Genomic DNA, 18953 nt, shown 5'->3' on the forward strand with positions numbered 1-18953 from the left:
TAAGAAAACTGGAAAAGTGGTTAAAGCCAGAGTTGTAAACTGGAATGGACTAAATTTGAGTTGCTCTTTTCATTATATTTGCCACAGACAATGATTGGATGTATTGTGGTGGAAGTATCATGCGGCCTCATTGTCGCTTCACTCTCTCTCTGTCTCTCGCACACACACACACGCACACACACACACATGCACATACACACAAGCGCACACACATACACATACACACATGCACACCCATGCATACACACACGCACGCACGCACACACACACACACACACAAACACACACACACACACACACACACAAACACAAACACAAACACATACACACGCGCGCGCGCACAGTGTAACCTTGCATCAGCCGACGCCCTCGATAACAATGCATGGATTTAACTGCTGGAGCTAAATTTAGGAATCTAAAGAAATATTCTGCTTTTATATTCTTAAATCTAGCGCAAATATCCTCCTGTGCCGATGACAGCACGAGGGCAGACACAAATAATAATAATTCCATTGGAAAACCTCTCGGGACAGTGTTTACGCTCCCGCGCCAAGAAAAACAAAATTCCCGTTTCATGTGCTGTTCCCCGCCGGCATGCACCCTGCTCCACGACGCTCCTGCACCCTGCTCCACGACGCTCCTGCTCCACGACGCTCCTGCACCCTGCTCCACGACGCTCCTGCTCCACGACACTCCTGCACCCTGCTCCACGACGCTCCTGCACCCTGCTCCACGACGCTCCTGCTCCACGGCGCTCCTGCACCCTGCTCCACGACGCTCCTGCTCCACGACACTCCTGCACCCTGCTCCACGACGCTCCTGCTCCACGACGCTCCTGCACCATGACGCTCCTGCACCCTGCACCACGATGCTCCTGCACCCTGCTCCACGACGCCCCTGCACCCTGCTCCACGACGCCCCTGCACCCTGCTCCACGACGCCCCTGCACCCTGCACCACGATGCTCCTGCACCCTGCTCCACGACGCCCCTGCACCCTGCTCCACGACACTCCTGCACCCTGCTCCACGACGCTCCTGCTCCACGACACTCCTGCACCATGACGCTCCTGCACCCTGCACCACGATGCTCCTACACCCTGCACCACGACGCCCCTGCACCCTGTTCCACGACGCCCCTGCACCCTGCTCCACGACGCTCCTGCACCCTGCACCACGATGCTCCTACACCCTGCTCCACGACGCCCCTGCACCCTGCTCCACGACGTCCTGCACCATGACGCTCCTGCACCCTGCACCACGATGCTCCTGCACCCTGCTCCACGACGCCCCTGCAACCTGCTCCACGACGCCCCTGCACCCTGCTCCACGACGCTCCTGCTCCACGACGCCCCTGCACCCTGCTCCACGACGCCCCTGCAACCTGCTCCACGGCGCTCCTGCTCCACGACGCTCCTGCACCCTGCTCCACGACGCTCCTGCACCCTGCTCCACGACGCTCCTGCACCCTGCTCCACGACGCTCCTGCTCCACGACGCTCCTGCACCCTGCTCCACGACGCTCCCGTTTGTTTCCCTTCTACAGTTCCACACTTCTGTCGAGCACCTGGTCCAGGTTGTCACTGAGCAGTCTTGTTGACCTTGTTATGTGTTGGCTTGTGTGTGAGTTAGTTTGTGCAGATCAGCTGTTTGAAATCCAAATAAAAAGCAGGAATTATGGGTTATTCTGTCGACTATACGTGTGTTTTCTTTTTGTTTCACAAATAAAAAACGTTCCAGTGAGCTGTCCGTGGTGCTGAGGCTGCTCAGCAGGATGGAGGGCGTCTCAGGGGGAACGTGACTGTTAGAGGTTTGGGAACCACTCATTTAGAAGAATACTTCAATACAAAGGAGGGAAGGAAGGAAGGAAGGAAGGGGGGAAGAATGGAAGGAAGTAAGGAAGGAAGGTAGGAGCGAAGGAAGGAGAGAAGGAACGTAGGAGGGAAGGAAGGAAAGAAGGAAGGAAGGAGGGAAGGAAGGAAGGAGGGAGGGAGGTGTACGTACACCAGCCGATGCAGATGAACATCCACTTGCGTAGCTTGTCGGTGGAGTAGGTGAGCACGATGGCTGTGTGGAGGTAGCATCCCTCCCCGAACATCCAGAAGAAGTTGGTGGAGTGGAAGTAGTTGAAGGAGGCTGTGACCAGACGGCACCAACCCTGGTGGGAGGTGGAACAACAACCACAATAAAACCTCCAGCCTCACATCATCATAGAGACAATGATGCATGTATATACTGTAGTATATACTACAGTATATACTGCAGTATATACCGTAGGACAAGCTTTAGTATATGTATATACTGGATCTATATACTGTAGTAAAAACTGGAGTATATACTTTAGTATATATATAAACTGTATGTTTAAACTTTAGTATATACTATAATATAAACTGTAGTATATACGACAGTATATACTGAAATCTATATTACAGTATATACTGCGGTATATACTTTAGTATAAACTGTTGAATATACTGTAATATATGTATATACTGGATGTATATATTGTAATCTAAACTGTAGTATATACTGTAGTATGTGTATAAACTGTATGTATAAAGTTTAGTATATACTGTATGTATAATATAGAAACAGTATATTATACTGTAGTATATACTGCATGCATATACTGTATGTATAAACTGTAGTATATACTGTTTGTATAAGCTGTAATATAAACTGTAGTATATACTGTAGTTTATGTATAAACTGTATGTATAAACTTTAGTTTATACTGTCTGCATAATATACATACAGTATATAATACTGTAGTATATACTGCATGCATATACTGTATGTATAAACTGTAGTATGTACTATTTGTATAAACTGTAGTATATACTGTATGTATAAACTGTAGTATATACTGCATGTACTGTATATACTGTATGTATAAACTGTAGTATGCTGCATGTATATACTGTATGCATAAACTGTAGTATATACTGTGTGTATATACTGTAGTATAAACTGTAGAATATACTGTATGTATAAAATGCATTTATAAACTGTAGTATATACTGCATGTATATACTGTATGTATAAATTGTAGTATATACTGTATGAATATACTGTTTGTGTAAACTGTAGTATATACTGTTTGTGTAAACTGTAGTATATACTGTAAGTATATATACATATGTGAAGGAAAATCAGATTTATTGGTGAGTGTGTGGAAGTAAAACGTATATCTGTTTCCAGATCCACAACAACAACAACAACAACATGACAAGGTTTTTAATTCCACTCTCAGCGTCTCACAGTGCAATGGTTTTTGTGGAGAATGATGGATATAAATGAAGAGGAGTTGGATGTTCTCATCATTTCTCACGGCCCCTGAAAGGTCTCATGGTGTGATCGGCTCATCAAGATTAAACGAGAGGTAATGATGATAATAATAATAATAATAATAATAATAATAATAATAATAATAATAATAATAATAATAATATTCATAATAATAATTATGTCTTTTTTTTCTACAGCACATTTCATACGCAACATGCAAGAGAAGATAACAATAATAATACAATAATAATAATAATAATAATAATAATAATAATAATAATAATAATAACAAATAATATAAATACAAATAAAAAATCAAATTGATTATTATCATCTACATTATCATCCATCCATCCATCCATTATCTATACTGCTTATCCTGTGGGGTCGTGGGGGGGCTGGAGCCAATCCCAGCTGTCATTGGACGGGTCGCCAGTCTATCACAGGGCCGACATCCAAACAGAGACAAACAACCACGCAGGCTCACATTCACACCTACGGTCAATTTTTTAAGAGTCACCGATCAACTTAACCTGCATGTCTTTGGAATGTGGGAGGAAACCGGAGTACCCGGAGAAAACCCACGCAGGCACATTATCATCTACAATGATAGAATACATTATAATATATTTTTTATATCATATAGTATAATAGTATTTTGAAATAAAGGAAACTTGTTAAGGCGGAGTGAGATGACAGGATGAAACAAATACGCAGAATCGTTGAAATGGAACATAACGTGGCCTCAGAGCCGCAAAGCATTGTGGGTAAGGAGAACGGCCTCACCACGTTGCTCTCATGCACCTCGGGGCTCATGGTGAGCTGCACGATGAACCAGGTGGCGTTCCTCAGGATGAAGGCTGTGATCAGGTTCCAGTGGATGATGTTCCTCAGACAGCGGATACTCCTGGAGAGGGGGTGGGGGAGATGAGGGGAGGAGAGGAGGAGGACGAGGGGAGGAGGCAGGGGGGGGATATGAGGAGGATGAGGGGAGGAGGAGAGAGGAGGACGAGGGGAGGAGGAGAGGAGGAGGATGAGGGGAGGAGGATAGAGGAGGACGAGGGGAGGAGGAGAGGGGAGGAGATGAGGAGGATGAGGGGAGGAGGAGAAAGGAGGAAGGGGGGAGGATATGAGGAGGATGAGGGGAGGAGGGGGGTGAGGAGGATGAGGGGAGGAGGAGAGAGGAGGAGGGGGGTGAGGAGGGAAGGAGGAGTAGAGAAGAGGATGAGAGGAGGGGGGGGGGCAGGATGTGAGTAGGTTAATTCCATGAATCAAAGTGACACTAAGCTGCTATAAATAAATCACATCAAATCATATTAATCACAAGAGGAAAAACTAAAAACTATGCATTGAAGTAGCAGCGAAAACTCAATAATAATAATAATAATAATAATAATAACAATAATAACAATAATTATAACAACAATAATAATAATAATAATAATAATAACAACAACAACAACAACAACAACAATAATAACAACAACAATAACAATAATAACAATAATTATAACAACAATAATAATAATAATAATAATAATAGTAATAATAATAATAATAATAATAATAATAATAATATTAAAGACATTTTTAAACTTGAAAAATGCATTTAATACTGTAATATTTATTGAAGATTTTTTTAAGATATGAGCTAATAAAGTTAAAAGAAGTACAACCTCATCTTACCTCTGGACAAAACAAATAAATATCATACTCCTAATCCGTTTTTTGGGGCCACGGTTCAGACCTTCATTCACGATCAATTCTGAAATATTGATCTGAAATTCTCAAAGTCTTGAACTGTAAACAAACAAACAGAGCGGCGTGTAATGAAGTGTAACTCTGAGGTCGCTCATAATATAACTCCAATAAAAAGTCAAGGTTTTATTTATTTCCCCTGTTTACTCCTGTGTGCATGTGTGTGTGCGCGTGTGTGTGTGCGTGTGTGTGTGCATGTGTGCGTGTGTGTGTGTGTGTGTGCGTGTGTGTGTGTGCATGTGCGTGTGTCACCCGGGGGAACAATTAAAATCGGCCCTGAAGCCGCTCCGAGCTTTTCAAAATAACAGCGGGCTGCACCGCCGCCTCCCCAAAAAAAAGCCGACCACAACAAACCGGAGCCGGTCGCCGTGGCGACAGCGTCAACGGCAATCATCAATAGTTAAAGGGTGTCACTTTGCACGGAGCAGTGACCCCAATTGTTCCACCATGAGGAGGAGGAGGAGGAAGAGGAGTAGGGGGAGGTGGAGGGAGGAGAAGGGAGAGTAGAGGAGGAAGAGGAGGAGAGGAGTAGGAGGAGGTGGAGGGAGGAGAAGGAGAAGGGAGAGGAGAGGAGGAAGAGGGGGAAGAGGAGCAGCATAGAGAGGAAGAGGAGGCGGTGGAGGAGAGGAGGAGGAGGATTAGCAGGATGAAGAGGATGTAGGGCAGGAGGAGGAAGGATGAGGAGGAAGAAGAGGGGAGAGGAAGAGGAACCGGGGGAGGAGGAGGAGGTGAGGAAGAAGAGGAAGAGGAGGGGAGGGGGGAGTAGAAAGGTGAGAGGAGGAGGAATAGTAGAAAAAAAGTTGAGGAGGAGAAGAGGGAAGGAAGAGGATGAGGAGAGGAGGACAGGGAGGAGGAGGAGGAGGAGGAGGGAGAGGAGAGGAGGAAAAGGAGGAGGAAGAGGAAGATGAGAAAGAGGAGGAGGAAGAGGAAGATAAGGAAGAGGAGGAGGATGAGGAAGTACTGCAGTACAGGAACATAATACTGTAGTACAGTAACAAATACTGCAGTATAGGCACAAAGTACTGCAGTACAGGAACATGTACTGCAGTACAGGAACAGAGTACTTGTACTTAGTTACTTTCCAGCGCTGCAGCAGAAACAGGAAATCTACATTAAAAAACGCTTTAAAAATCAATTGCAGTGATGAATGGGAGTTCAGTCTGAAAACCACATATGGGTATGCTGCGTTATTTATTCACCCACAGACTGGTCAATAAATACACAACTGGACATCCCATAACACCTCCATCTGGAACTGGAACTTTAGGGAATTAATTAAAAGTCTTGAATGGTTTCAAAACTCAGTGGAAAAAAAGATATATTCTATTATATTATATTATATTATGTTACATTATATTATGTTATATTATATGATATTCATTTATGTTATATTATATTATATTATATTATATTCCAGTATATTATGTTGTATTGCGGTATTACAGCAGCTCCCATCAGAACAAAAAGGTGATAATAATAAAGTATAAAAATATAAATAAATTGTCTCTATACAAAATAAAATAGAGAAAACTGTGGCAATATACAACAAACAATAAACCTAAAAATATACAATAAAAAACAAACATTACATTGCATTTAGCAGATTACATTACATTGCATTGATCAGACGCTTTTATCCAAAGCGACTTGCAATTATTCAAACACCGACGGACGCAGCCATCAGGAGCAATTAGGGGTTAAGTGTCTTGCTCAAGGACACTACAGCTGCTAGCAGGAGGAGCCTGGGATCCAACCAGCAACCTTTATATTACTAGACCACCAGCTCTACTTCTGAGCTGCCGTCCCCGTTTATCATGGCCCAACACTAATTTATAAAAGTGGCTGCCGACTTGCCAACCGTGCTTCAGCTGTAGGTTGCCAAGACTGACCAAATGGTTGCTGAATTGTTTTTATAACAATTTGTTTGAGTGACAATGAACCTGTTTGATTATAATCCACACTCAAATAGTTTTACGCAGTAAATCAACACACCAGGAAATGTTTAATTCATGGAAGTTTCAAAATATAAAGAGATGGCTATTCCATGGTATATATATATAAAAAGAAAAAAATAATAATATATATATATATATATATCTTTATGTTATTTAATTTTAACATGTGAAAAGAGATAAACAGACTGCACAACATGGTTGCCAATGGCCCAAATCTGAAGACTGGCCCACCATATTGCTATATACAGTGTATACTATATATATTATTACATACGATATATATTATATACATATTCAAAATACATTCAGATTCGAATTTAGTTTTTTCTTTATGCAACAAGACCACAGAATCCGTTATTTATATATACATATATATATTCAGAATCGAATATGAGAGAATCCAATTAGACGACCATTCCTTTGACTTCAGGCTTCAAAGTAAAAGCCTCCTTAATTGGAAGGATAGATTGACTTATTATCATAATTTCATCACATGAATGACTCAGCGCTGACATTCCCGTCCCTTTGTGTCTCCAAAAACAGCGCATGGAAATCTGAATTATCTGCTGGAAATGCCACAGCGACACTTTGAAAACTGTATCAAATGTACATGACAGCGCTGGTTGGCATTTTGAGAGAAGCATTTTGGTCTGAATATAATGGGCTTATATTCTGTTTGACTCTGTTTGCCGTTGACTCTGTTCCACTATCACCATTTGCTGATGATTCCTTTGCATAACAGAGTGAATCTCAACCTTTGTTTAAATCCAGGAGCCTCAATTCAATATGCATTAGGATCCCATTTAATGCCATTTTGATCATTTTTCTTCATTACTTTGCAGTTATAATTATATTTTTATTTATTATATTTTTACTTTATTATTTTGAGTGTGTTACTACTATAATGTATTATAATTAAAATTATATTTATCATAATAATAATAATAATAATAATAATAATAATTATCATAATAATAATAATAATAATAATAATAATAATAATAATAATTATTATTATTATTATTATTATTATTATTATTATTATTATTACTATTATTATTGCCACCAAAGGGGGCTCAGACCACTATTGTTTTTGTTCTTGAAAAATTGGATTTGTAAACACGCCAGATATTTAACCCGCCCTCTGGACTATTGACCTGAATTTAACTGAAGGAATATAAGACAGGAATTGTGACGGACTGTACATACACAGAAGCAGCGCAGAAATAATATAACGCTATAACATTGTATAACTTAACATAACATGCGGATGATGTATCATCATCTGTTTACTTTACTAATTTATTACTAATCCAGCACACACCAGGGTGAGTTATAAAAACAAAAAAATCAGAATTTATAGAAATTGCAGAGATCTACATTTCTACAGTCCTTCTGAATTGTAGTTCGTTTTAACAAGAACCACAGGAAATGACACGGTGGCAGGTGTTACTATTACTATTACTCTGAACCTTTATTATGTACGGAAGCCCAATGCAGTCGCTTGAGAAAAAAAAAGCTTTGTTTTTAAAAATTAGCGAGATAGCACCAGACAGAGCAGGACTGTGATGCTGCTCCGTTTGTTATTGTTATTAGTTTGGCGACTCTGCGCAGGCACCTCAGGACTTTGCGGTTGTTTGGATGGAGAGCTTGCAATGTCCAGCGGATCACAACAGGATCCCATGCCCGCTCTGTTCGGTGGTTCTGTTCTCCTATTCCCAGTTATCCAGATCCGTATCTCGTTAATTAGGAAAAAAAAAAAATCCTAATTATCTGGTTCATTTGAAAAAACAGGGCAATTTTTTTTTCCTCAAGTGAATGCACGCACTTTGGTAATTATGTTTGAAAATAATTAGGTTCAAGTATTACCAGAAGACAATGTGATGAAACAAAGAGCAGCGTTTTAAACCTCATAAATATATACGCTGCTGAGGACAACTGGCACGCACCAGAGTAAGTTCTACAAAATAAAAACCCAATAACACCACTGTCAGAATTTATAGACATTCCAGAGATATCAATGTATACAAACGTCCTCAATTCAAATTACTGGGAACAATAACTATTAGCAATTACATCATACAAGGAACATGTATTTATTGGGTCTGTGTTTTGAAATATTTTCATCGTTTTTGTGTTTTTGGATTCCCTTCCAGATCTCTCTCAGAAGCCCAAATTCCAAGGCAGCAGAGAGAGGATGGGCAGAACGTGCTGCTTTAGAGGTCAAGAGGAGGTCAGCCGCTCTCCTCTTAAAAAAAAAACAAAAAAAAAAAAACACAAACACTTTCTGAAACCAAAACTCCAGCGTGAGGACTGCAAGACACTCGGAAGGAAGGGCTGGAGAAACGCCGCAACATCCCTGACGACATTGAATAGAGAGGAAGTTCCTTGAAATAAACCTGTTGATAGTCCACATCAGGGTGTGAAGAGAGTCATTTCATCAGGGTGATGCACGGTTTGGAGGCTCCAGGAACAAGCAGTGTGCTGCTGTCAGTTTGACAGCAGTTCTTAAGAGCAAGACCCAGAATGTTGTGACATGGACAGCGAGGGACCTGGATGATGTTCTGATGGATTCCATTACAGACAATTCATTTGGTTATATGTCATCTTGAATTGTAGCTCGTTATAACATTGACCATAATAAAACCTACAGCATTGCATCAGGTCACAGACATCCTGCAGCTATATCGATTGTTATTTTTCGGATTTTCTTTTTTTATCACTATTCTCCTCGGCATTTTTTGGGGCTAAAAGTGTCTGGAACAGGACAACCACTGAAGCCACAGACACGGCCGAGGTCTTAGTGAAAAAAAACGACGAAGATCGACTGGAAGTAGCAGAACGTCGCATTATCTTGACCGGGTGGCGGAGCGGGCGCTTTTCATTCGGTCAAGAGAGCGACGCCGTCCGCGACGGACTGACCGGAGGACTCGTTCTGCGATGAGACGCGCACACGCGGCTCTCTGGTTGACAGCTCGGTGGGTTCACACAACTCTCAACTTCTTTTATTTCGAGAGATGTTTTTGTTGAGCTTTCGAAATAAGTGTGTTATTAGTTGTGTTATGAAGTAATTGGATTTTGGTCTGTGTGTTCCCGTGTTCCAGACGCCAAAGAGAAGCCGAAAGTCCAAGACAATAAAGATGCAGTGGGCGGGACGTCCCCCCTGTGTTCCATGTCAACTCGGAAATTTTTAATTGGTGTCGGTAGTAAGTGATGCTGTGTTTCATGGGAACTCGGAAAAATTTAATTTGTAAATAACACGAATAACCTGGACCCTGTGCATTGCTGTCTGTAGCTATATATTTGTTGTCATTATTATTATTATTATTATTATTATTATTATTATTATTATTATTATCATTATTATTATAATTGTTATTAATGTTATTAGCATTTCTTCTGATACTGTGTATTTTTTGTGTTTTGAGGGTAGGGTGTGATTCAGTGTCTGTACTCTCGTTAGGTAGATAATAGTGAAACTAGGAACCAAGCCAATTATTGGACATTCCTTAACACTACTAATGTCAAAAAAAGAAGAGGAAATTATTTTGAAAATAACAAATGGTTTCAGTTGTTTACGACATCGTCCCTCTGTGCTGGGGGGACCCTCCTGGAGCCTTTTGAAGGACCCCTTGGGGCACCCCGGACCCCACCTTGAGACCCCCTGACATAATTCTGCTCATGTTTCTGCATCTGCGCCGTGGGAGCTGCACCCACCACCCACCCAGTCATCAATCGATCAATCAATCCATCAATCAATCCATCAATCAATCCATCAATCAATCCATCAATGCTCCCCATCCTCACTGAGCAGCATAAGGAAGCGTCTGAAACTTGGTTTGTTTTGGCTTAAAAATGGACGAGGACGCGCGAGAACAAATCAAAAAGTAATGTTATTTGTTTTTTTACATTATTATTTACTTATTCTATACATTATAATATTTCCAAATGTTTTTTTATTTTGCTCAAGCTGTCTGTCCATCCGTCTGTCTGTCTGCCTGTCTGCCAGCCTCCAGGTCCAAACCTCAGTGCTCCGCTCACATGGGCAGTTCACAAACGACTCCTCCTTTTCTCTTTTTTTGGCCCTTTCACGCTTTTAACGCTCCCCGGGTGCGAGCGGCGGATCGATCGTGTGCAAAGTCCCTTCTCCTCCTTTAACGTTCCCTTTATTCCGCTTTGTTAGAGAAACCCATTCCACCCGCCGCGCTGCCGTCCCACCGGGCCGCGCCAAGGACGCCCCGGCCCCGCCCCCGGCCCCGCCCCCGGACTGCGTTACATTTCCCAGCTCTTCTCAGACGTGACGGGATGTTTCTGTCGAGTTCAAAGCTCCACCGGCTTCGGAATGAGAAAAATGGCCACCACCCAGCACCACCCACCTCCACGGAAGCACGGCTTCCTGTCACTGTGAGCGACGTACAGCCCAGCACCACCCAGCAACACCTCCAGCACCACCTCTTCCGCCTGTTTCCAGCCGGCACCACGTCCCCCATCGCCCACCACCGCCCAGCACCCCCCCCCCCACCGGCACCACCACCCAGAACCCACACCACCACCCACCTCCACCCAGCACCACCGCCCAGCGCCTCCAACTCCACCCAGCACCACCACCCGCCGTCACCCGCCTCCACCCAGCACCACCCACCTCAGGCCGAGGAAGAGGAGGAAGGCGACGAGCAGCGCCACCAGCGAGATGCAGTGACCCAGGAAGTTTATGATCACGGCGATTTGGTAATGCATCTTGCTTTTCTTCTGCAGAACGAAAGGAAGGAGAGAAACGAGAGAGAGAGACAGCGAGAGAGAGAGACAGAGAGAGAGACAGAGTTGTGTCAGAACGGAGGAGCCCCTGGCTTCCTGTGTGCAACATTTTTGATCTAGCAACACAATACAGTCAAGATCACAAAAAGGCTTAAAAGATTTCCACAAGATTCTAAATCCGCCGCCACCGCCACTATTTTGGGATGCGGAAAGAATGAAAGGATGAAAGGAGGGATGGAGGGATGGAGGGATGGAGGGATGGGACGATTTTAAAACATGCACGCTCTCACAGACACATACACACATAGACGCACACACACACACACACGTGCACACACACACACACGTGCACACACGTGCACACACACACACGCGCACACACACACACACACACACACACACACACACACACACACACACACACACACACACACACACACACACAGGTGTTGTATTTTTGTTGCCGCTGCAGAGCCGGAGCATTTTCGGACCCAAATCTGTGTCTCGGATCAGACTTTACATTGTGATTGATTGGACTGGACACACACACACACACACACACACACACACACACACACACACACACACACACACACACACACACACACACACACACACACACACACACACACACACACACACACACACACACACACACACACACACTACAAACAGTAATCTCAGCTGTAAGTGGATTTATGTAACCCACTGGTGTCTACGCCCAGATTAAAACATGGACACTTTAATCCCATACCCACCCTCCTCCACCCTCCCCGCTCCACCCGTCCCGCTCCACCCATCCCGCTCGCTCCATATTGATGAGGAGCGCTTGTCTTGGTCTCCACATGGATACTTAATGCCGTGGTTCATTGTTCTGAGGAAGGTTGTTGAATAATGTGAGGCGGAGCCTCCACGCTGGGTGTAGTTGTTTGGTTCTTCATTGTATTTTATTTTTTCATCACATTGTGCACGTTGCAGCCGGACGACAACGTCTTCGTTCCTCAAAATTTGATTTTGCCAGAAGGAATTCAACACTCGATGGATGGTGACACATTTTTTAATTAATAATTTTATAAACTGATTTATTTATTATTTGATATTGTTTTTAAATTAACAATATCACTGGACCGTCACAGTATACACTGTATACAGTAGACACAGTGTATATACACTGTATATACAGTGTATATACAGTGTATATACACATACAGTGTATATACAGTGTATATTCACTGTATATACACATACAGTGTATATACAGTGTATATACACATACAGTGTATATACACTGTATACACTGTATACACAATTTGATTTTGCCAGAAGGAATTCAACACTCGATGGATGGTGACACATTTTTTAATTAATAATTTTTTTTTTCAGTCATTTTAAAATAAATAAACTGATTTATTTATTATTTGATATTGTTTTTAGATTAACAATATCACTGGACCGTCACAGTATACACTGTATACAGTAGACACAGTGTATATACACTGTATATACACATACAGTGTATATACAGTGTATATACAGTGTATATACACTGTATATACAGTGTATATACACATACAGTGTATATACAGTGTATATACACATACAGTGTATACACACATACAGTGTATATACAGTGTATACTGTATATACACTGTATGTGTATATACACATATATACACATACAGTGTACAATGTACCGGGCCCCAGCCGGGGGGGGGGGGGGCATTTCTCCATGAGCGAGGGTGAAGGGCACAAAGCATTTGCTTGGCAGGCGGGCGGGGTTGGTGCTCCTGGGGGCCGGTCTGCTCTGGGCTGTGACTTTGAGCGGCCGTTCGGGAAATCTCATTAACATTTCCGTTGTCGGCATCAACGCGCAGTTTTCACCACTGGGGCCAGGGGCCCCCCGGGGCTCCGGGCCCCAATGAGACCGCCGGGACATAATGAAATTACACCTTTTACATTACATTTGCTAATTGTTCATTTATTTATATATATATATATATATATATATATAGTGATATAGAGACTGTGTATATATATATATATATATATATATATATATATATATATATATATATATATATATATATATAGAGTGATATAGAGACTGTATATATATATATATATATATATATACACACAGTCTCTGCGTGGAGCCATCTTGGTGAGGTGGTGATGGTTGCTCACAAGCTCCGACCACGACACTGAACTGATCTGGATGAAACTCGGGCGACGCCATCGATCCGCCGCAAATACACAACTTATTCAGGTTGTCTGTGGGTTCATCGAATCCATGACATCATTAAAGTTCTGACGTCAGTTACATCTACATGCCGCCATCTTGGTGAGGTCCCGATGGTTGACCAATCACTAGAGTGCAATGCTATCATGTGACCTGTTGGACCCGTCGCCACATAACTATGAAGAAAAAATAAATGAACAATTTGCAAATGTAATGTAAAATGCAAAGGCGTAATTTCAATATGTCCTGGCGGTCTCATTGGGGCCTGGAGCGCCGGGGGGCCCCAGTGCTGACAACGGCAATGTTCAAGTTGAAGTTGAAGTTGAAGAGATGATTTGCCACATACATACACATACGATCATACATGGATGCAGTGAAATGTCAATGTTAATGAGATTTTCCGAACGGCCGCTCAAAGTCACAGCCCGGTGCGGAGCGGCCCCCGGGAGCACCGGCCCCGTCCCCCTGCCAAGCAAATGCTTTGTGTTACGAGAGCGCTCTTGTTAGCTTCTGTTTATATATATATATAATATATATATAATATATATATTTAAAAGGCACACATGATGTGCTTTTTATGCACCTGAACCCCCTGGGAGTCTTCCTTTCTTATTTTATTTTATTTTACCCGGTTGTATCTTCTCTTTAAAAAGTGGCTTTGACTTGAATAAAAAAGCCTGAGAATGAGCTGTTCTCTCAGACACATGATGGACTCCCACACAGCCAGGCTGCTGCAAAAGAGAGAAAGAAAAAGAGAAAAGGAGAAAAGGAGAAAAAGAGAAAAGGAGAAAAGGAGAAAAGCTCTTTTGCTTATTCTCATTGTTTTTGCGACGTGTTAAGATCTAATTTCTGAGAGAAAAAAATCCCCCGTGTGAGAAAAGAACGTCCAGAAGAATCCCTGAAGGAGGAGGAGAGGGTTCCCCCTCCTCTCTCTCTGGCTCTCTCTCTCGCTCTTCATTCGATGGCCCCCCAGCTGGGATGGCACCTGAACACTTTCCCCAAACGATGAAAAACGTTGCGAGTCAGAGAGATGGATTAACACGGGGGGGGGGGGGGGGTTTATTTACTGGGGATCCAGCTTCAAAATCCATCCACGTACGGAGCAGAAATGAGTGAAAAACCAAACGAATTTGACCCAAACCACAGACACATTCCAATGCAACGAGAAAATATGTCATAAGTATCTGGAACACGACCACGGCAGAAGCTACGAACGCGGTTGAGGTGTCGTTTAAACCGATATGGCACAAGAATCTCGTGGTTTAAGTTCCATCCAAATTGATCCCCATCCATTGATCAACGGAGCAGATATTAGTGAGAAACCAAACAAATTTGATCCCAAATATTCAGCTGGTCCGACATCACAATTCATAAACAAAATGAAGGAGATGAGATTTACGGTAAGGCGCTTTATGATGTCATCATATTATTTGCTATAAACAATATTTACAGTAAGATGCTTTATGACGGCATCATATTACTTTATATTATTAACTATAAGACATATTTACAGTAAGAAACTTCATGTATAAACAGTTAGTATCCTACTAAGTTCCATGAATGTTGTCTCCATTACAATATAGACAGGTCATCTATTAAACTGAATTTTCCAATTGTAGATTATTAACAGAAAAAATAGGACAAAGTAGTAATTACAACTTACATGTATTTATTATATTTATAAAATAACATATTTATTATCATATCATATTATCATATTTATAACAATATTTATTATTTATTTTAAATAACATGTTTTTGTTATTATTGTTCAGCAAAGTAATTACAAAGTTTGTTTTTGTTATTGTTCCAGATGCCGAAAAATAGCCAAAAGTCTCAGACAATAAATAAGCCATTTTATAAAAATCCAGTCCTCGAGGTCAGTCACAATATTCTAGTAATAAGTACTAAAGAAAAATACTGTGGAAAAAAATGCAAATGAGAAATCTTTCAATGTAAGTGTTCACATAATTCACCATATCTGTCAGTGTTAAGAGGCTCATTTCATCACTCCAGACATAAATGGTGTGCAGCTATGAGTTTAACAGCAGTTCTTAAGAACAAGATCCATAATGCACATGGGCACAAAATGAACTAGACAATGTTTTAAGTAAAGGAAATAATCTTTATGTGGATATGAAAAAGTTTGGTAAGAATCAATGATAATGTTCCAGGAAGAGATTATGTTGCAATAACAGAATTGCCAACAGGACAAAAAATGTTTAATACAACATTCCAAATACTGTATGCTGAGCTGTTTACTGGCTGCATTGTGGAAATCCCTATGAGTCTGCGTCGTAACATACAGCTATGCCAGTTGATAGGGCACTTAAGAAATCACTGTTCATTAATGACGATGCATGTTTATTGAATATTTCTGGTAATACATGTGCAAGTATCTCGCAGGGATCGTGGTACGCTGATTCAAATGCAAGGCAGAAAATTGGACTGCAGGAGCATGACTCACCCAGTAGTTCTGTAGCTTACTCCAACACTGAATCTGTCTGTTGTCATTTCTGTAATAGTAATAATTCCTTCTGCCAAACTCAATCAATATTTGAAATCACCCGACTACAGACAGAAGTTATTGACACACAATAACCGAGTAAGTGGAGATCGGGAGCCACGAAGTAGAAAACACAGATACGAAAGACACGAATTCCACCCCACAGACACTAAGAAAAATGTTCTTCAATATAAAAACTCTGTGTATGGTGGCTGTACCGAAAATGCTGAGACAATGAAGAAATGCAGAATAAACATCTCAATAGTAATTAAATAATAATATAACAACAAATTAATATTCACTACAAATGACTAAAAAACACAAATGTGTTAATACTTCAAATATTGCTGAGAGCACTGAAGATGAAACCAATTTAAATTCAACTGATGTAATTATAGTCAATGAATCTGACAAAACTAACTTACAATTCCTGCCTTTGACAATATAACAAAACAAACTTTGTTTAAAATGTAAAATCTCTCACTCAAATAATAATTTTAAAATAGATAAAGCTATAGAAATGAACGATAGTAGTAGTACTACTACGTACTACTAGTAGTAGTAGTATTGTCATTATTATTATCATTACTAATCGACGTGCACTTACGTCACTGCATGTTGCTCCTCTGGACCCACACACACTGTAACTGCTACAGAGCGATGGAGTCTGCACCATGGGACTGTGCGCTCGGAGCCACAACTTTCACATATACAACCAACTGGATGATGATGTCACAAAGCATCTTGCTCCACAACCTCGTCTCGCTCCACCACCCGACAGGAGGTTTAACACCCTCTGCGTATCGGCGATGCACCACCGTTCAGCTACTTCTGGTCGTTGTTTTTTCACTAATTCCTGCTCCGAATGTAGATCGATGCGGATCAAACTTGAACCCACACGTCTCGGTTCTAACGAGACCTCCAGCGTGTCCCCGGGTCCGGTGGTTGTCATGTTCTGTTGACACTTTTAGCCCGAAAAAGGAGAATATTAATAATAAATAGAGCGGCAGGCAGCAGAACACAGGCTCCATTATCAACACCGACGACACAGGTTCAGGTTCCCATGGAACGTCACCCGTCTTAACGTCAGCATTACGTCTATAACGATTTACAATTTTCCGAGTTTCCGTTGAACGCAGCATTGGCTGACAGAACGATTCGGTGGCACGAGTTTTTTCATGTGGCGGTCACAGAATTACTACCACAAGTCGATGCACTTGTTGAGTGTTATGACTTTATCCTTAAAATGAGAAGGTGGCTGTCGACCTGTCGTCCACAGGGTCCTGCCTCACGGCGTCTCTGTGGAAGGGAATCACTCTGTGTGGAAGTTCCCCAAGTCCAAGGCAACACAAATTTAACAGTACGGTACAGTATCTATTGAAATACCACTGTATACGGTATTATATTTTATGTTCCCCTCCTTTGTTTTCAGTGTATTCAATTAGTGAATATTTGATATTGAGAAAAGAAAGACACATGGTAAAGCCTCTGGGGCGCAGCACGGGAGGGTGCTTGTGTGTCCACCTCACGATGGCGCTGCGCGGGAACAATGAGTCGATGATAGATAGATGATAGATAGAGATAGATAGATAGATAGATAGATAGATAGATAGATAGATAGATAGATAGATAGACAGATAGATAGATAGACAGATAGACATAGATAGATAGATAGATAGATAGATAGACAGATAGACATAGATAGATAGATGGATAGATAGATAGATAGATAGATAGATAGATAGATAGATAGATAGATAGATAGATAGATAGATAGATAGATAGATAGATAGATAGACAGATAGACAGATAGACAGATAGACATAGATAGATAGATAGATAGATAGATAGATAGATAGATAGACAGATAGACATAGATAGATAGATAGATAGATAGATAGATAGATAGATAGATAGATAGATAGATAGATAGCCACACCTCACACACCACACACATTCTATCTGCTCCAGGCTTGTTCTCTCAAGCCCCCTCTCCACAATGAAGTGCTGTGTTTTCTACAACGCCCTCTTCAGTGTCTCTGTGTTGGAGGTCCCTGAACACGCCACTTGGGTGGTGCATGGTAGGAGAAACTGCCACAGACGGATGGATGGATGGATTGATAGATATTAGATATGGTATTGCAACAGAGTGTTTTTGGGTGGAGGTATTAGGATCAGTGAAAATGTCACAAGCTTGTTTGGGTTTATTAATAATAATAATAATAATAATAATAATAATAATAATAATAATAATAATATACAGCATTGTAACAGAAGAGTGTGTTTGGGTGGAGGTGAGGAGTACAACATAAATGTCAGGAGCTTGTTATGGTTGGAGAGGTTCCAGCCTCGGGTGGAGGGCGTTGGAGCAGCTCTCAACCTCACACAGTGACGACACGCACACGATTCGTTCGTTTTGAACGAATCCGTCAAACGACTCGAATCGGGACGAA

The 18953-nt window shown here is 41.6% G+C and overlaps 1 protein-coding gene across 2 annotated transcripts in view; it reads right to left on the bottom strand.

The window, feature by feature from the left end:
* Nucleotides 1–18953, bottom strand: part of LOC307246097 (corticotropin-releasing factor receptor 1-like) — an 80048-nt gene that overhangs the window by 20075 nt on the left and 41020 nt on the right. For both annotated transcript variants that reach the window (XM_080021898.1, XM_080021899.1), the window contains exons 6-8: nt 11643–11749; nt 4074–4194; nt 2001–2154 (exon numbers count right to left, since the gene is read on the bottom strand). In XM_080021898.1, the coding sequence (XP_079878024.1) occupies nt 2001–2154; nt 4074–4194; nt 11643–11749 (382 nt within the window). The remainder of the gene's footprint in view (nt 1–2000; nt 2155–4073; nt 4195–11642; nt 11750–18953) is intronic.

The sequence above is a fragment of the Zeus faber genome (genome assembly GCF_960531495.2).
Source record: "Zeus faber genome assembly, chromosome: 20".
Taxonomy (NCBI): domain Eukaryota; kingdom Metazoa; phylum Chordata; class Actinopteri; order Zeiformes; family Zeidae; genus Zeus; species Zeus faber.